A 21,580-nucleotide genomic window follows, 5' to 3' on the forward strand; every position below is an offset into this window, starting at 1 on the left:
GTGTATGAATAAGCAGCCTGTTGGATTAAGAAAACAGTGGTGCACAAACTTCAAACGGAATGTGAAATTTTATGTCGTTATTTTTATTTGGCTTCTTTCTGTTTGATATTATCTATATTGTCTGTAAAACAGTAGTACTAATACCAATTTCTTAATATTGCAGTTGTGTTTTAAATGTTAATAACATAATAAAGAGTTAAGAAGGAATATTCAGTTAAATTCCATAGTAATACAACTATACTGTACTAAATGGATGAAACACATCATTCATAAAGAAAGTGATATCCCAAAAAAAGAGATAGAGTATGACATGATAAGTTGGAATTGATATTGATAGTACCTTTAGCCTTATAAAAGTAATCAATAAACTAATCAAAACAATATTACCACAAAGTTACCTAGGTGCTGTATATGTTTTAAGTGTAACTAATATTCCATATCAAAACTCTTTATCGCATTATGTTTTAAGGTGATATTTGTGAGCAACTTCCTATCATCAGAATATTAAATTATTTCTCGAAATGTGCTGAAGCTATAGAGCTGACATTTTTACAACACATGGGCACGTTCTTTTACTTATGATATAACAGCAGTTGCTTTGTTAATTCATTTCCTTACAAACAATTTCCATACGAATATTTTCAAAATTTTCAATACACTGTCTTCTGTAATACGTATTTACGGTATTTTAGATTTACGAAGACATTCTGTAAGGCTACTAAATAAATAGTCCTATATCTGAAAATTTCACTTTTCTATAAAAAAAGTTGAGAAAATATTTCTTTTGAATAAAAAAATCAAATTTGTGAAAAATGAGCATTAAAATTAAAACTTACATTCTTATAATACACTTATACTTCTCAGACAAATCTAAAAATTAACATGGATATAGTTTTAATAAGTTTTCTATCCTTTATCTATTGAATCAGTGCTGACCATCCCTGAATATAGCTCGACCAAGCGGTATATAATCTCTTTCGTCTGTCTCTTTCCTTTCCGCTGTAAAGTGCTCAGGCTCTCCTGAGCTCTAAAGCGCGCGCTTGCTTCTATGGGCATCAATTGACATGACTGCACTATGCAAAGGATGCTAACTTTACTTAATTATACTTATGTACACAGTGTGTTTAATAAATATATTATTATTATTAATGAGAGGTAACAAGTGATTCCTTGTGTATTCACTTCTATAATACTGTAGGTGTTAAGCTGTTGTTAGTGCATATTGTGTTAAATTGTTATAAGTGCATGCTTTATGATATCACTAAAATGTAAACATGTGATTATAACCGTAAAAAAAATTGAAGGTGTGAGATGAGTGAAAAATACCGCAATATTATGAAACGTGGCAGCAGATTATGGAGTTGGTATCACGACTGTCTCAGATTGGGTAAGATCAAAATCAAAACTTCTAGAGCAGTTGTTCTCAAACTTTTTAAGTCCGTGACCCACCTTGAAGGATATTAAACTTCACGCAATCCATTAGTTAAATTAGTAGGCTTACACTCTAATCACTGATGAAAAAGTAAATACTGTATGATTGTATGTTAATAAAAACATACTATATTACTCTAATTGAGCACATGTTGAAATTTTGTTAAAATATTCTCTACTGACCGAAGTAATGTGATGGATGGGCCTGTCATGTCTGCATAAGCTGGTCTATGTTGGGTTCAAGTGTAGTTAACTTGAGTCGTAAATCAGAGCATGCATCAAGTCTATTTCTGTATACATGCTTTTCACTTGAACTAAAGAGGAAAATCCCTTTTCACAAAGATATGATATTGTGAACAGCATGAGCAACTTTAATGTCCCATTTGAAAGTTCACGCCTTGGGGAAAGGAACTGGCCACCCTACCCCATTATCTCCTGGCCTAGTTGCTTATGAGTGATGCCTGATTGGTGTTACTTATGAGGTTCAAACTTGTCTTCGGACAATTGACTAAACAACAACAACAATGATATCCAAAAAGTTGTTATATCTGAGTGTAAAAATGTAGTCTTAATGTCAGAATCACAGCTAATATCACACAACTGTTCTCTTCATTTCACTGACAAGTTTGAACTTTCGAAATATAGGAATGGGTTTCGAATCCAATTGAATTCACTGTAATCTTCTGGAAAATAACTTTCAATCTCATTATTGAGAGCAGTGAGATGGAATACTACAGAATCACAAAAATAAGAAACTAAGGAAAAATCATTCTCACTTAGAAAATAATCTAAAGTTGGAAAGGCAGAAAAATGATTACTTTTGACGTATTCTAACCACAGATTGATCTTTTTCTGGAATGACTTGACTTTATCATAAGTAGGGGGTGGATGTTGATGATCTAAAAATCTACTTAAAATGATCATTAAATGCCCTTAGACTAATGGAAAAATTACATAAAATTAAAAGAAAATGACATTTAAATATTATTCAAAGTACTCGCACCACAACTTCTTAAAAATTAGTCACCTTGTTTCAATGACTGCCCTGCGAACCTCGGAGAGAGAAGGCAACTTCCTGGAATTTCGCTAAGATAAAGGAAAAGAGCATGCAACAAAATGAAGCTTTTAAGAGAAAACTATAGATTTTAATGAGGGTTTGCAGTGCGTTTCAATCAGAGGTAGTCCATGTCGGTGCCTTCATTCTCGGTCTCCTCCTCCTTCCGTTCTTCACTTTTGTTACAGATCTTACAGATGAGGGAGTGAGAATGACAAAACAAATTGTGGGCGCAATGTGCATTCTTGCAGTCTTTCTGTTAAAAATACTGTCTGCTACAGTACATCCCCTCCAAACCATGTTGGGGACACAACTTGCTGTCCAGGACACAGTGAAAGTTTCTCCCCTTCCAAACATAAATTCTAAAGAAATCCTCGTACCAGCAAAAGAACAGTAGTGGTCCAAGCCCTCACTTAAACTAAGGACTAAGCTGCTGTCAAACATTTTATATTACTTCCGTTGTGTGAAGTGAAGCTTTCAGTGGAATGAGGGATAAACTTTAGAGTTTGTTCCAAACTATAAAACTCAAACTTCTCTGTTATTCATTTATTCAGTAGATAATTACTACTGACCTATTTACTTAGAAAAAGATTTAACAGACCTATCATTAAAGAAGAAAGTAAAATGCATCCCAAATGATCTAAAAGTTCTTCAAAGTATTAAAAATGACCAAAAAAGCCGAAAAAATATAAAAATGACATATTAATTGAAAAAAGTTAAAAATGCAACACAAGAAATAATTTTTATGTTGATATTAACATAGAAAGAATTTCTATATTAATAGGCATTGTTCTGATGTGAAAAATAAGAAGATGACTTTTCATCAACATCCGCCCCCTAATCATAAGCTTTGAACACAGTGATAGTCGGGCCCTGAAGGGCCAAATTGAGTTCATTTAATTTAGAAAATATGTCTGCCATATAAGCCAATGTTGTCAGCCAATTGTTATCTAAAAACAAAGCCACGTACTCATTCTTACAATCATTAAAAAATAGTAAAACTTTTTGCCTAAGCTCGAAATGTCTTACAAGGATTTTACTCCTTGAAAGCCTGTGGACTTCTGTGTGAAGCAGTAGGTACTTACGTATGTTCACTATCAATTTCATCACAAAGCACAGAAAAAAGTCTCGCATTTAATGGGCGAGCTTTTACCACTTTAACTGCAGTGTTCGAAAGCTGTTTTCATATCACTCGGCATGGTCTTACCACAGTCTAGTATATACAGTTACGAAGCTTTAGTTGTTGAGGGTACTAGGAATAATAGACTATGCCAGTACTATTTCGCATTGTCTGTGATGAGGTGATAGTAGCGATCCTAGTGGTTAGCAACTGTCTGTGGATGCATATTCCCTACGTATTGAGCTTCGTGACTGTATATACTAGACTGTAGTCTTACTAGTCAATGCTTCCCCATGAATAAAGCAATGTACCCAAATAATATCTTATACTACTTTACGAATACGCACAAAAACACCATTGTGCTGTCTAAACGTCACTCGACACCCATTGGAAGTTACCCCAACACATTTTTTTTTCCAATCAATGCTGTGCTTAATCACATATGAATTAATAACTCCGAAAATACATTCTGCTGTTGTATGCGTGGATGAGTTTTTACGGAAAAGAAAATCTTCATTGACGATACCCTGATATTCATACCTAATAAAACAAATGAGATGAGATCAAATTTCAAATTTATTTATTTAATACATTACACTAGAGCTACATTAGGCATTGCAGCCCGAAAGAGCAGAAGCTCGTGCTCGGGTGCAGTTCAGATCAGTTATACAAAATAATAGATGAATTAACAATCTCTTTTGATTCATCAATTTGTAATGCTAAACATCTACTCTCTTTTATTTTCATGATCAATTGAGGGGCTTAAAACAAAAAGCAGGTAAGTGACGGAAACCTAGTTTTGAGGAAATTACAGTTAAAGTTCTACATGCAATGGAATATTATACACTAGTTTGGTGAAATGATGCCCATATAGCAGCACTGCACAGTGTGATCACTTACCTGATTTTATCCCAAAGAAACATCCTTTTGGGCTATCACAACATGCACTTACCTCATTTTTTTTAATAATGTCACTTACCTGCTTTTTGTTGTAAGCCCCTCAATTGATTGTCTATGTCACTAGCCATTTCATTGATACTGCGATGCACTGTATTGTAGACATGGGAATTAAATTTGCTTTGCTTCTTTTTCACCGAACATAACTTTAACAATATCCTTAACCACAGGAAGGATCAATTCCCCATCTATAGAATGAGGTTTTCCAGCGTTAGCAATACGTAAACTATCCAAATATGATTCCAAAGCCTTTGAATTCAGTGACCTACTTTAGATACAACAGATTTTTCCCATTTAAATCGCATTAATGCGCTAGCGAAATATTCTTCACTTTTATTTTTAACATCTGAATGTTTTGTTTCTAATGCCTTCGTAATTTATTCGGTTTCATGGAAGTATTTGAGAGAACTTACTAACATAATACACACTGTGGTTTGGGTTCGTCTTTATCACCACACCACGTAAATCCCAACCCAAATTGTTGGCATCATATTTACGTTGATATTGCTCCTTTCTTTTCGCGTCAATCGCCAAACTAATCGCACTTATGTCAGGGCTCGAAGCAGGGACACATGAGTCACTATCACTCCCAGGATTGTTAGTTTTACTCAAGTGTAGGCTACTTTTCTTTTTAATGTTCCCGATTTAAGCCACACATCCAAAGTGAAGTATTAAGACGGAAACACACTCACTAAATCTTGAACGAAGGCTAACTGAAGACTGAGTGTGAATAATAGAAAAATTATTATTATTGATGGTCGGAAACAAAAGAGACTTACCCGAAGAAATTATTTTGATATCTGTCCTGGCAGCAATCACAGTTATCACAAATCTGATTATCGGCAGAACATAATGACCCTATCACCGCATGTCAACTTCTTTGCGGTAGCTTTAAAGGCTGCCGCCTGTCAGTCATCATAGCGGTTTTGTTTTGTTGCGAAAACTTAACTAATTCTATGTACAATTACAAGCATAAGAAAAAAGACAGAACAGGAGACTACTGCGGAAAAAATTTAATCTTACTAGCAGTAACATTTTATTAGATTTAAATTTCAGGCTGATTAAAACTCATTGTTGACTTTTATCAGTTAGAATTACATAATACCAATACACCGCTACCCGCAATTGAATTAAAAAGAGCGAATGCACTCATATCTCCCATTGTTGCAGGTGTGCTGTATTAGTTTTGTTTTCAGTCTCATGTTCACTGAAAGTAGACAGGTTTACTACTCCCACGTTCACTGCAAGTTGAGAAGTTAATTGAATGTTGATAATGATAACTTAAAAAAAAAATGTTTTATAAACCTGACGGGTCATTCTGCAACCCACCAAACCTATGAAAAAGCTCAGTTGGAAAAAGTTAACAGATCCATATTGCTTTGGTTTACCCAACAATGTGCAAAAGGGATTACATTATCCGGACCTGTAATTCAAGAAAAAGCAAAATTTTTAGTAGAGATAATAGAGGAAGATGAAAAAGATTTCATTGCTAATTCTAGCTAGTGGGACAGACACTGCAGATATGTCATTTCTTCTAAGTGGAGACAGTAGGCCTATTATTATTATTATTATTATTATTATTATTATTATTATTATTATTATTATTATTATTATAAAGTGCATACTTTTGCTTTATACTGTTATTTGTATTCACTACCGAAAACAATACCCATGGACTGTAAAAAAATTGCTATCTGAAACAGCGTTCCTCTTTAGTTCGTATAGACAGGATTCGTCAATATTTGAATCATTTTGGCAATATAATGCTTGAGATGGAAGAGTAGTGTGTCTCCATGTTATGAAAATATCTTTTAGATATAGGGAAGGGGAATTATAAACATATAAAAAGTAATTATTTCTTAATCTTTAAATTGTAACAGACATTACTTATGGAAGTTTATTAACAGACATAATATCAATTTCAATAATTGTATTAATTTGTATTAGAATGTAACTCAACCATTCTGTGTTATGAAAGCTATTATTTTATCAATATATCATTGCAAATGAGTTTACAGTAGTAAATTGTAAAATTGTGCACTCGTGCAATAAAGCATATGCAATTAAGAGTGCAAGTCTTAATAAAAATATATGTAAGCATAAAGATTTATTGATATGCTGATTTTAAGATGAAGATTATATTTCATGAATATTATAGATTTTGGCTTTGCCCAGTACTTGTCTGCAGACGATCAGAACAGCTCTTTGAGAGGATCCCCTCTTTATATGGCACCTGAAATCTTGCTGAAGCATAAATACGATGCCAGAGTTGATCTTTGGTCTGTTGGAGTCATCATGTATGAATGCCTGTTTGGAAGAGCACCATATTCGTCAAATAACTTCAAAGAACTGGCAGAGAAAATCAAATCTCAAATGCCTATTCAGGTATGTATTGTTCTGGTAGATACTAAGCCAAAGACAAACAAAATTATATACCAAGAATTGGTTTTAGTTACTATATTCCTCAGTGATTTAGTTGGAGGAAAAAAAGTTTACAGGAACTCACCTAATCAATTTAACAGTCACCAAATGTACTCATACTCAGTGTCAAATTTGCCATCCTCATGTTTCCGACATGCATATATTCCAGTTTAACTAAACCACTGATGGTGAAAGAGTAGTGAAACAGAGAAAAATTCTCTCCGGCAACGGGATTTGAATCCAGGTTTTCAGCTCTACGTGCTGATGCTTTATCCACTAAGCCACACCGGATTCCCATTCCGCTGCCGGATTGAATCGTCTCATTTCAAGTTCCACCTCTTGGGTTCCCTCTAGTGGCCTGCCCTCTGCACTATGTCATAGATGTCTATGAACGTAGGACAATGTCCACATATGTGTGGAAGTGCACTCATTAAGAGTGACTGACAATTCGATCCGGCACCGGGATGAAATCCGGTGTGGCTTAGTGGATAAAGCATCAGCACGTAGAGCTGAAAACCCGGGTTCAAATCCTGGTGCCGGAGAGAATTTTTCTCCGTTCCACTGCTCTTTCATCGTACGATGATGCAGAATATCTAAGAAGGACATTGTCCTACATTCATAGACATCTATGACGTAGTGCAGAGGGCATGCCACTAGAGGGAACCCAAGAGGTGGAACTTAAACTGAGACGATTCGATCGGGATGGAAATCTGGTGTGGCTTAGTGGATAAAGCATCAGCACGTAGAGCTGAAAACCCAGGTTCAAGTCCTGGTGTCGGAGAAAATTTCTCTGTTCCACTACTTTTTCATCGTATGATGACGCAGAATATCTTCATGGAAACATCATATGTACTTCGGTACATTAAATAATAATATAAACCACTGATGTTCCTGTAATTTCAGTTACATTTTCGGTCACGTGGTTTGTGCATTTACTTTCCATGTTGGAGAGTTAAGTTCTTTCCTTGTGAATTGAAGGATGAGTTTGAATGGTGGGGGGGAGTGGATAGTGATTTCTTACTGTTATTATACCATTTCTGTATAATTCATAATTTTCCTGATAATTAATGCAAAAATCAATGTAAATTATTGGCTTATTAAAATTACATTATGGTTTATGTATCATGGCATGAGTGGTCGAAAATGTCTGGAAAATACCTCGTTAAAGTGATGGACTAGCTTGTGATGACCCTTGAGGTTGTTTGTCACAAGTTAAATTGGCAATGAGAGATTCTATTACCTGACAGAGAACACGAATGGAAATATTCTTGTTGGACCAGAATCTTTTTATGAGATCTCAGACAAGTCTGTATTCTTCACAGTGAAGATGTGGAAGGAGGCGAATCATGCTATGTCTTGACATTCTATGTGATTTCAAAATATAAAAAGTGGATTATTGGGAGACCTCTCAAAACATTACTTTCTAAGGTTTGAGCCTGAAAAGAACTGCTTCTGAAGAGTATTGTAGGCTACTACAGTGCCTTTCGCTGTCAAGTCACCCGTTGAACGGCAACCAGCGATAGCAACCGTTGATAACCAAGCTTTTGGCACTGTGGCCGATTTGAATCCCCTCTCCTTTGTAGGAGTGCGGGAGTCATTCAGTCAGTCTCACAGCAGTTTTGTTTCAGCGTGGTCGTGCTTTGAAGTGCTTCATATGAAATGTTATTTCTGTATTAGTGCTACGAGTGTTATTGTGCATGGTATTAAATGTGATTTATGTATTAGTGCCGTGCTATAGTTTACATAATGCCTCGACATACTTACATATTACAACAAAGAATTTTTATGTATGATTCGTATGGGTTAACAAATACTTGCAGGGAAGTTGTAAGGCAATTTTTAACTGAATATCCAGGTGTGCCTGCCCCACATAGAGATACTGTGCGAAAACTTGTCATTAAGCAGTTCTACGAGCACAACAGTTTTCAGCTTCATAAATAAATATGATTTCTGTTCTCTCTTGAAGGGAATACACCATTTTACAATAATTTAATACACGAACATAACTATTACAAGAAATGTTCAATGATATTTGTAGCTTCAGCTCTTAATACTTTCTTGGATTACGTTCTGACAGCTGTATCTCTGTATACCCAATAAAAATTGGACACATGTTATATGGCATTTTTTAACAGCTGTATCTCTGTACCCAATAAAAATTGGACACATTTTATATGTAATTTTTTATTCGAATTCCTCTATACTACCACCTCCTAAAACAGTGATCGTCAACTCGACTGCTTCCGTGCAGGGCAAGCGTGCATTACCTCGTGCTCGGCATTATACAACCTTATCTCCCGTTCAGTAGCGGCTCTTGATAGAAGCTAGTTGCAATATTGAATAGAAGTAGTAAGTTATGTCTCAACAGTCGTCAGGAATTTCATTCACAGTTTCAAGAGTTGAACGTATGATGTCAGATTTCAAGATTTTCATAGCCTAGTGTAGGGAAAAATCGTTCTTTTTCTGGAACTTTTCCAAGAGTTTCGTTTCCAAGAAAGTATTGTTTCAAAGAACAATTCACAAATAACAGCAAGCATCTGACATAACGTAATAATCACCAAAATGTTATATTGTTTCGGAACTATTTCAGTTTTCAAAAATTTTAGACTATAATGTAATTTGAACCACGACAGCTGTTACAGTCAGGTGTAACAGTAATTTATACAAACCATAAAACATCGCAATAATTTGATCATTCCTCCTGTTAAATAAGGGATATTACTACTACTTGATATTAGTCTCTATTAAAGCATCTCAATTTATTTGTAATAAACAATGAGATTAGTTGGGCTACATTTGCACTGTTGTTACTGTAGTCATTCATTCATAGTGTTCTGCCCAAGGGCAGGTAGTTCACTGCAAATCCAGCATTCTCCATTCTTTTTATTTTCTGCCTTCCTCTTAGTCTCCGCATATGATCCATATAATATCTTAATGTCGTCTATCATCTGATATCTTCTTCTGCCCCAAACTCTTCTCCCATTCATCATTCCTTCCATTGTATCCTTCAGAAGGCAGATATGTTACAATATACAAATTTTATAACAATACAGTGCGGTATATAAATTTGTGTAATTTTTTTCATTTTATATAGTAAAACAGTGACTTTGAAATAGTCATAATAATAATAATAATAATAATAATAATAATAATAATAATAATAATAGGCACAATCTCACAATTTGATTTTCTTTTCATTCTTATTGCTATATTAATAGCAAACAGTGTAACTGAAGCTGATTCGCCAATCAGATTGATTATTTAATATTGAAACGCACCCTGCAAATTCATTGTAGTAAAAAATTTCGCTCTTCTACCAACATGCTCAATTCTGAAGGAACTACTGTACACCCAAGGAGAACATTTAGGCTGGAATTGTTATGGTCTCTGAGAGAGTATCTGGAGTGTTCCAGACAAGATAATTGGACGGTACGTTACACAGTACTCCAGTTCCTATGAGAAAGATTCTGTCAGAAACTCTTACTGTTATTTTGGAACAGTGTGTTCCGACCTATAGTTCTTTTTTTGGAACTGTTATTTTCTCGGTATTGTTACGTTATTTTTCCCTATCTCTATCATAGACCTATCTACTGTGAATGTAGATTGTGCTCCTGCTTAGCTTCAGCTAGAAATGACAGACTAATAGTGTGATAATGAACTGAAGATGATATATGTACTATATAAAAGCAGGAAAAAGTCTGTGTGATTTTTATTCACATTTTCCATTAGTCAGATTTCTCAGGCTTCATCAGCAGCTTTCGACAGACTGTACATGTTCGGATCCACATACATATACGAACATTGTTTTCTTTCATGAAAATAAGTAAATCCCACCACAGAACTAGCTAATTCATCTGACTACAATCTACAAAATTTTCTCAGTTCATGCACTGCCCAGATCATAGTGCATAATATTGAGCAAACAGTACGCAATAAAGAGGCTAAAAAATCTCGTAAAATTAGCATTACATAAGATCAGGAAATATTTTTACTAATGATCATGCATTAACAAAATGAAAAGAAAAAGTAGAAATTAAAATGCAGTATAGTATTTAGTTTTATTCAGCTTTCATTTCATCCCTAACTTGTCAACCAATTGCTTTCATAAATGTAAATACCAGTATTAGGCATTCATATTACTTTAAGTTTAATTTGATCAGTATGAGAAACATTTACTATCACGAAAAAGAAGCCACCATTGCAAGCCTCCGCTGTGCCTGCGGCAGCGAAACACAAGTGCAGCGGGCTTCAGAGCTGCCTGAGAAGACGTTACAGAGCATCGAGTTGACGACCACTGTCCTAAAATATTTACCATTTCTCCTGAAACACTCTGTATATTACTGCGTCCTTGTGTATTTCTCCTCTAATAATTCGCATTGCTAAGATACTCACCAATGGTGTAGCTCAGGCAGTAGCGCATTTGCCTGCTGATCTGGTGTTGTGCTCTCATGTAGGTTCGATTCCTGCTTGGGTTGATTACCTGGGTGAGTTTTTTCCGCGGTTTTCTCCAACCATAAGGCGAATGTCAGGTAATCTATGGTGAATCCTGGGCCCCATCTTGCTATCACAACGCCATCAATGCCAAATAACCCAGTAGTTGATATAGTGTCATTAAATAACAAAGTAAAAAAAATACTTCTATTGTTGGTAACACACATATTTGCACAAATGTAATTAAAAATGTTTTATGTATTAGCAATGTTTTAAGCTCATATTTAGTATGCAGTCGGTAAAATTTGGCTCTCCCATGTAAATTACCATGGCCTGGATTTTTGTTATTTAAAAATACACATTTTAACTTACCTCTTTATTTCATCTATACTGAATGCAGGATCGTTATTTATCCACTTCTTATATAGAGAAATATGAGAAGATTGGCTCTTCAGCATGACTGCTTGATACCACTTACATACACAGAAGGAAAGTGGACCAACGAAAGTAAAATAAAACAGCTGTATTTGTAGTACATTTTCGACATTGCATAGTCAGTAATGGAATTAAAGTTATCGCCAAACTTATAATTATGGAACCTAATATGTAAGCAATAGCTTACAAGTTTACAGCATCTCAATTTGAAAATAGTTTCTGTCTGAGATTATCTGAGGTTAACAAATTTGTCATGTAATTTTATTTTATTTTCACTAAAGAATGGGCGAAGGAAAGAAATAAGCAAACAAAGTGTGAATAGGCACATACATTGATAATCTACTTAAGGAAAGGCACTAACCAGGCAAATAGGCAGTTAAAGGCATTATAAAATCCACTCATTTAGTTCCAATGATTATGAAACATATTAAACTATTCAGAACCTATGATATTGGATTCGAGAACAAAATAGGCAAATTCCGATTTCTAATTTATGACAGTCGTATGATTGTGAATAGAAGACTTCTCTAATGTTAACCTTGTCAACGAAATTACACCTTTTACTGCGATTTAGTTACTGAAGATGTTAGTCAAACAGTAGGTGTACTGTAACATACATATCTTACATTGGGATGAAAACCTCCGCCCTCAGTGTAGAGTGTTGATGCTGTATGTGTTAGCTATTAATGTACAGTAGTGGCAAAAAAACCGGACCGACCCTTGTAGCTGATTTCAGAGCCTTGTTAACTCCAGAGCACGATAGACTGGTAACTAAGACTTTAGTGGTTCGAATTCTGCCTGGGAAGGAAACTTTTTTTTTATTCCATATTCAAATTTAATCCCAATACTTTTCGATTGCTGGTAAAATTCATATTCTGGGAATAATAAGTTAATTAAGTAGTAAAATATCACTGCAATCGAAAAGTATTGGGAATAAATTTGAATAAGGAACAAAAAAAAGTTTCCTTCCCAGGCATGATTCAAACCACGAAAGTCTTAGTTACAAGTCTATCGTGCTCTGGAGTGAACAAGGCTCTGAAATCAGCTGCAAGGGTCAGTCTGGTTTTTTTGCCACTACTGTACTTCATAGTTGATACAAAATTCTATATTACGTCAGCAAACAAATATTAATTTCAAGTGATAGAAAGTTAAAAAAGAAAAAGGTTGTGCATTCTAAAGTACTAAAAATAAATCCTATTAATAATACAAAAAATTGCAAAAATTTGATGTTCTTATTAACTTTCGACATTAACATATTGAAAATGACTTTTACGTTAAATGTCTTCAGGAGGCAAAAGGCACTAACCCTTTTTGCTGGCAGTCTAATCTTGCAGGCTTTTAAATGTTGTATTTGTTTGAAAATTATGCTTGATATACTATTAATTAATCAACAAACCATCAGAGTAAGGAAAAATTTGTAAAAGAATTTTTCAATCTGTATTTGTTTATTTATCACCTATAAAATCATTTGTTTTCCTAACATGTTGTATATCAATAATATGTCTTTTTACAATTAAAAATACTCACTGGCTGCGTGTATTAACAGACTTTCATTCTTGAATTCTCTTTTTAAATACTATTTTCAATTTAAGAACCTCTCATTGCAACAGGCTGTCTTCCCATACGTATAGGATCTGAGAGACTATTATTTATGTTTATGTTGAAAGTGAGATCACAAGTTTAAAACTGCTGACGTTCTGAATATATTTAAGAATCAAATTTAATTGAAGGTTTATTTCCTGTGTTGGGTAATTTCATTGTAATGGCTAATATAAATTCCGAAAATATATTTTTAGTGATTTTCTATTGTATTATACATACATACATAAGTGTTCTGCCCAAGGACAGGTCTTTCACTACAAACCCAGCATCCTCCAATTTTTCCTATTTTCTGCCTTCCTCTTAGTCTCCGCATAATATGATCCGTATATGTCGTCTATCATCTGATATCTTCTTCTGCCCTGAACTCTTCTCCTGTTCACCATTCCTTCCAGTGCATCATTCAGTAGGCAGTTTCTTCTCAGCCAGTGACCCAACCAATTCCTTTTTCTTTTTCTGATCAGTTTCAGTATCATTCTTATGTGTATATATAAAATATAAGTTTCAGTATTATATAACTCATAGGTCATTGTCATACCATACCTAAAACATTTAATTGTATTATCTTTTTGTATATTTTAACAGGTTCCACCTGGATCCTGTATCTCTCCTGACTGCAGAGACCTGCTAATGTCTCTTTTACAACATGATCCAGATAAAAGAATAGATTATGAATCGTTTTTTGAGCATAGTTTTCTGGATTTGGAACATTTTCCATCACCTGAATCATATCAGAAAGCTATTGACTTAGTATGCAGTGCTGTTAAATATGATTCAGAAAAGAATTTTACGGAAGCTTTTAACCTCTACTGTGATTCGTTGCGATATTTCGTTCCATTAATTAACGGTATGTATAGTTTTTTCTGTAATAAACTATAATGAGAATGCCAGTCTTATTTTTTAATATAAATATATAAATTAGGTATTGTCATCTAGCTCATTTTGTTGCCCTCTTGGTAGACCATTGAGAATGAAGAACATACCTCCACTCTGTCACCTTGCTTATTACTCTGTTGTTCACACTGTCTTTCTGCTTCCCTTTCAATTGGATATTGACCTAAAGCAGTGGTGATCAAGTCTACTTTTCGCTGCACACATGCAATATGCAAGAGCAGATAATCCCACTCAAGTAGTTAACTACAGCAAACCAGATGTCTTGCTTGCAATGCCAATGTTGCTCTTCTTTACTTGTGAATGCACACTGCTTCTAAGAGCAGCTGAATTGGTCACCACTGGCCTAAAGCATTAATCTTCTTCTTCTGTTCTATTATTGGCTTATTATCTTTTCTTTCCTGGTTCAAGTATTGAAGGAAGTGATATCTGTTCATTGCTGCATTATTATTAAAGAAGGTGCATATTTTTTAGTTTCTGTTATTCACATTCTGTCGAGGCCTTGTTGGCGCAGTCATGGCCATCTTAAGTGTGTTGATTTTTTTGTTTGTTTTGTTTTTGTATAACTTAAATAACTGAATAATTTCGAGGGAAAAAATTGTTCTGGGGCTGGGCATCGAACCCGGGACCTTTGGTTTAACGTACCAATGCTCTACCAACTGAGCTACCTGGGAACTCTACCAGACACGATCCAATTTTTCCCTCTATATCCACAGACCTCAAAGTGGGCTGACAACCATCAAGCAACCAACTTCGAGTGCACACTAACTCTATGCGACTTAAATTGTGGTTTTCTGTTAACGAACAGTGACGTGTATTATGCGAATCAAGATTTCAGGTATAACTCCCTGTAAAGTTGACTTAAATAATTTCGAGGGGCCCGGCCCCGGAACAATTTTTCCCTCGAAATTATTCAAATCAACTTTACAGGGAGTTATACCTGAAATCTTGATTTGCATAATACACGTCATTGTTCATTAACAGAAAACCACAATTTAAGTCACACGGAGTTGGTGTGCACTCGAAGTTGGTTGCTTGATGGTTATCAGCCCACTTTGAGGTCTGTGTATATAGAGGGAAAAATTGGATCGGTGTCAGGTAGAGTGTTGGTACGTTAAACCAAAGGTCCCGGGTTCGATGCCCGGCCCTGGAACAATTTTTCCCTCGAAATTATTCAAATCAATTTTACAAGGAGTTATACCTGAAATCTTGATTTACATAATACACATCACTGTTTGTTAACAGAAAACCACAATTTAAGTCACACGGAGTTAGTGTGCACTCGAAGTTGGTTACTTGACGGTTGTCAGCCCACTTTGAGGTCTGTGGATATAGAGGGAAAAATTGGATCGTGTTGGGTAGAGTTCCCGGGTAGCTCAGTTGGTAGAGCGTTGGTACGTTAAACCAAAGGTCCCGGGTTCGATGCCCGGCCCCAGAACAATTTTTCCCTCGAAATTATTCAAATCAACTTTACAGGGAGTTATACCTGAAATCTTGATTTGCATAATACACGTCACTGTTCGTTAACAGAAAATCACAATTTAAGTCACACGGAGTTAGTGTGCACTCGAAGTTGGTTGCTTGACGGTTGTCAGCCCACTTTGAGGTCTGTAGATATAGAGGGAAAAATTGGATCGGTGTCGGGTAGAGTTACCGGGTAGCTCAGTTGGTAGAGCATTGGTACGTTAAACCAAAGGTCCCGGGTTCGATGCCCGGCCCCGGAACAATTTTTCCCTCGAAATTATTCAAGTCAACTTTACAGGGAGTTATACCTGAAATCTTGATTTGCTTACTTAAATATCTGTTTTTAATAAGAGCCTCTTGACTTTATTGTGTGTTTATTTTGTCTTGAGATCCCTTAATCTTCTGTCTGTTATAATGTTAATTGTTTTGGGTCTGTATAATAAAATTTTAGTTCCTTTATTGGCTGATAGATCAGCTTATTCATATTCAAATGGAATATTGAAATGTTATGTATCATTCTCGTTTAGGGATAACTAAATGTATCATATATCTGTTCTTGGTGGTGTGGTAAGTTTCAAACTTGCCTGTGGGCCTCTCAGGTTTTAACCTGGCCGATGGTGGATATTTCGAACGGAAAAATCTAATGTAATGATGCTCCAGGAGGAAAGTAAAGCTGGGAGTCGTGTATCACACTGAGTTTGTGGCATATAAAATAATCTTCCAATAGTCAACAAATTAATGCATAGGAAAAATTCTCAAAACTAGGCCTTTTATCACCTTCCTGCAGTTCCCAAATCAGTTGCAGATGGCACTGCTGACTAATTCTGGAGAGTGTCTTCTGATATCGAAAAGAACAACAAAACTGTTTGTAGCCCAGTAATAATATTGAAGATGCTCTGAGATTTACTATACCACAATACCACATACATCTCTGTGGATACTATCTAATCAGTTGTAACTAATATTTAAAGTCAACTAATGATACTGTTTTCTTTTGTTTTGTATAATAATTATGTAATATAGTCTTTACTACTGTTTCTGTGACTCGTAATTTTGCATCAGTTATAGGAACATGAAGTGCTAAATAACATGAAGAGTGTCACAGCTATATACTTGTTCCTGCACCTTCTGGATTTATTAAAGAACCGTGATTGTGTATTCTACAGAGTGATTAACGAGGATTTACCGTCACTTACGGAGTTTATTTCCAAAGACATTCTGCGCAAAAAATGTCTTTGTCCTAATCGCAATATTTTCAAAGTTACATAAATTTGAAGTTGTTAGTAAAATACCGTTTTTCTTTAGTTTTATGGATAAGAAAATATTGCAAATAGAGAATGAACTATTCAGAAGTGTCATTTCTTTAATTGGCTAGTATTCTGAAGCCAAAAATGTGTCGTTAATTGCTTTGTACAAATTTTATTTTTCAATTTTTAACAAAAAATGACACCATTCTTACGCACTTATCACAAAAATTTTTACAAATCATACGACTTTAGGAACTTGATTCTTTACAATTTAATTATGCATCCTAATGTACAGTCTTAAAGAATTTACAAGACTGGTGTGATTTGTAACAATTGTTGCGATAAATGCGTAAGAAAATGTAATTTTCTAGTTAAAAATCGAAAAAAAAAATTCTGTACGAAGCAACTATGGAATTCACAACACAATTTTAGCTTTAGAATACCAGCTAATTAAAGAAATGATACTCCTGAATAATTCATTCTTTATCTGTATTATTCTTTTACCCTTAAAACTCAAGAATAATGATATTTTACAAACAACTTCAAATTAATGTAAATTCTGAAAATATTGAGATTAGGACAAATGTTTATATGACATTTTTTGCTCAGAATGTCTTCGAAAATAAGCTCCGTAAGGAACGGTAAATCCTCGTGAATCACCCTGTATATTATAGCTATTAGCATATCGTAATGAGTCGGCCTGGTTGGCAGAGTTGGTATAGCGGTGGTTTCTATGCCCAAGGTTGCAGGTTCGATCCCAGGCCAGGTCGATGGCATTTAAGTGTGCATGTTAAAGAACTCCTGCAGGACAAAAATTCCGGCACACAGGCGACGCTGATATAACCTTGGCAGTTGCGAGCGTCGTTAAATAAAACATAACATTTTCAACATATCGTAATGATTTAAAAATATTATTGAATATACGAAAATTTGTGTTAAAATATTAGCGATTTATAATGAAGATTTAACTTAAGCATTTTTCTTAAAATTTCTTTCACAGATATGAAGCTAAAAGTTCATATTAAATTTACTGTAAGAAAAATGAAAAATATTTTTTTACCCTCGCAGGTGTATGTTTGACAAAATGAGCAGTACAGATTATTATTCATAGTTGGTATTGTGTTTGAATGGAAGGACATTTTAATGCATAATATGTCAATTTTATAACTCTCTTAAAATTTCTTTTCAGATATAAAGCTTAGAGTTCATATTAAATTAATACAAGAAAAATTATTTTTTTCATCCTCGAAGGTGTATGTACCCCCATAAATAATTTCTAACAGTCTGAATGTGGCCAGCTGCAATTTGAAAAGGATTCATTTTAACTTTCTATTTCTGTAACATTGAAATACCACTACCAGGTTTGCTCTGGATAGTACCAGGTGCCAGATAATTTTGAACCCATCTCCGAGCAGTTTGATCAGGGATATTAAGTTGCTGTCCAGCTTGAACAGCTAACAATCCACACCCACTAACAAGGTGGACTAATTTTTTTTTCTCTTTTTTTTTTTGCTACGGTGATTTCAATTCAAATAACAAATGAAATATGGCAGAGCTACAGTAGAGTCTCGTTTCTCGTTAATCCGAACTAATTTGGACCAAGACCTATTCGGATTACAAGATTTTCGGATTAACCGAAATATTTCCTATAATGCAATGCATGCTATTCACAAGCGCTGAGAGACGGTGGTGGGAGTACCCTGTTGCTATTTTTAGAACCACAACCAATAGGTTCACTTCATTACAACAGAAAATTACTGATTTTATGAACATGACAAATGTGTAAATTATGTACAGAAAACACTAATTGTTGTACAGTAAGTACCCTTGAATGTCCTGTTTTCATAATTTTTTAAAGTAAAAGAAATTGAGTGAATTTATACATTTTTTCTTTTCACTACTTTGTACTATTACAATAAATTTGGTTTTTTCTTAAAATAATTTTGTTTGGATTAATCAGATTTTCGGATTAGCGTAGTTTGGATTAACGAGACCCTACTGTATATTCATTCCACTGGTAGGAGGCGATTTTATAGCCTGTCATACTGATAGATGGCAAATGTGCATATGATTTTTTGGAAGATGGCGACTTATTCAGATTAGAAAGGTGATGAATTCATACTCATACTACCCGATAAATAAACAAGTAATTTTATAATGTCAAATGTTCATCATGGCTACTTGTAATCATATGTAAATGTAAATATAAAATCAACTAATTTTAGCAAATGTAACTGAAAATATTATATTAAAAATCATTTGGATATAAATAGTAATATATATATATATATATATATATATATATATATATATATATATATATATATATACACATACCAACAGTAACAAATACCAACTATTTGGCATGGAAGCCCAGTAGCCTAACCACTACTCTATTACAAGGATGCTATGCTATGCCTCCAAGAGTGTCTTGTATTATTGTGCAGAGAAGTTTCCTCTTGTGAATCATGCACTCATGGGAATAGGATGTTGACAGAATTCATTGCTTGAGAGGACAGCCAGTTTCATTTTGACTAATGTATATAAGATCATGGCAACATCTATTGTCATACGCAATTTGTTACTTGCAAATTGTATTAAGTGTGAAAGAATCATTATTTCTCATGTAAGTTAAATATCTACAAAATTACTGAATTGAATAGTAATATTCATGCTTCTGTCACAGTGGTTCCCAACCAGTGTGTCGTGCAGCCCCTGGAGTGTGTCACGAAATTTTGGAATAAATGTTATGCCATCCAGAAAGTTTCTTTACAACGCATTTTTTTTTATTTACAACGAAGTCTTTGATATGGTACATTTTATTTTGAGACAGACTTTACTAATGAAACGTGAACACATGCAACAATGCTTAGTAATTCGTTTATTCTTCACACATAGTAATAAACAGAGATTATAATCATCATAATATATTCGTCAGTTTCAGTATATACAGTATGTATGCGTGAGGGAGTGATAGTGCGACTATTTTATCACAAGTGCTTTATTTAGATTTTGTCATGGACAAATTTTTAATTCGAAAAAGACAATCTGAATCAAGTTCTGGGTTAGATGACAGTAGTGCTAATTCAAATAATGTGAGCGAAAACTCTCTTCTGGGCTCACAAAAATCCACCGTGTTTCGTAAATATAGTGATGAATACTTACTATGTGTTTTACATGGCGTGAAAATGAATATAAACAAAATTCTGAGTGTCTTATGGCCTATGCGGAAATATTTTGTCAATTCAGTCGATGGAGCTGAATAAACTAAAAATACATTTAGAACTGCTGTTTTCAACGTCATACTTATGTGAATCAGCATGTTCTACCATAAAATAGTGAAATCTAAACAAAGGAACAGACTGCTGCATCTTGAAGATGATTTACTTATTGGCCTGTCAACCATAAGGTCACATATAGACAAACTCTGTGCAATCTACAAAGCACAGACTTCACATTAATTCAAATACGTGAGTTTTCAAAAATGATAATAAAAATCTTTCATCGGACATCCAGCATACATAAGTTGGGATTTTTGACACAGACCTTTGATTTTTTCTAATGCCACTCAAGTTGCTGCTTGCTTTTTTAGAATTGTCGATTGCGTATTAACATCGACATATCTACAACACTGGATGTCCGACACTACAGAAGTTACTTGTTATTACTATATTATTAACAATAAAAACAAACAAGTGTGTTGCGATATCGTGGACGTTCAGTATAGTGTTCATCAGTCAAAAAAGGTTGGGAACCACTGTTCTATCATATCCCAGTAGCTATCTCATATGCAATGGGAGTTTTCTTCTTCGCTGTCTTTCTTGTAACAATAATAATATACTTAATAATATACCTTTTGATTATGTTAAGAACATTATCTGTTGGAATAAAGACTAGATTTTGTGTGTGCTTTAAGTGCATATAATTCTAATTGTGCAGTATCGTGGTTTGTTGAATTTGTGTCTTTAGTAAAGAGGGAATTTTAAATCTTGTGTTATTTTTCTGGCTGTTCTAAGAATTAGTGATTAATACAAAATCTTTTTTCATAGCTGAAGTAGATGCTAACAAAAGGGCAGCATTGCGAACTCGGGTCAATGATTATATTAAACGTGCAGAAGATCTCAAGAAGATAGTGTATGCAAAAAAAGGTTCTGGAACAGAACAACAACTGCACAATCAACAGAAGACCGTATCAGATTTCATCGAACTATGTATGTATATTTTAAATTAGGTATAAAATTGCTTAAACACTATTGTATTGATGTTACGCAAGAAAATGAACGACAGCTGGCACTACAGTTTAGTAAGATTATGGCAATTCCAGGATCTCAAAAGCTCCATGCCTTCATTCCCTCAAGGTGTAGAACAAAAGTTTATGCTAAGTAGTTTTCCTATGCTCCATTATCCACTACCTACCCAGACATCTCTCTTGGAGAGATGTTACACTTTTTAGTGAACTGAATGGTTATCTAATTTCTACTTGTATATACAATGGCAGATGGTGATTGAGTTATGGTTTAGGGAAAAATA

General features: G+C 34.4%; 1 protein-coding gene across 9 annotated transcripts in view; it reads left to right on the top strand.

The window, feature by feature from the left end:
- Nucleotides 1-21,580, top strand: part of Aduk (Another Drosophila Unc-51-like kinase) — a 76,449-nt gene that overhangs the window by 20,960 nt on the left and 33,909 nt on the right. For all 9 annotated transcript variants that reach the window (XM_069839707.1, XM_069839710.1, XM_069839704.1 and 6 more), the window contains 3 exons: nt 6,721-6,947; nt 14,034-14,295; nt 21,100-21,261. In XM_069839707.1, the coding sequence (XP_069695808.1) occupies nt 6,721-6,947; nt 14,034-14,295; nt 21,100-21,261 (651 nt within the window). The remainder of the gene's footprint in view (nt 1-6,720; nt 6,948-14,033; nt 14,296-21,099; nt 21,262-21,580) is intronic.

The sequence above is a fragment of the Periplaneta americana genome, chromosome 11 (assembly GCF_040183065.1).
Source record: "Periplaneta americana isolate PAMFEO1 chromosome 11, P.americana_PAMFEO1_priV1, whole genome shotgun sequence".
In the NCBI taxonomy this organism is placed as follows: Eukaryota; Metazoa; Arthropoda; class Insecta; order Blattodea; family Blattidae; genus Periplaneta; species Periplaneta americana.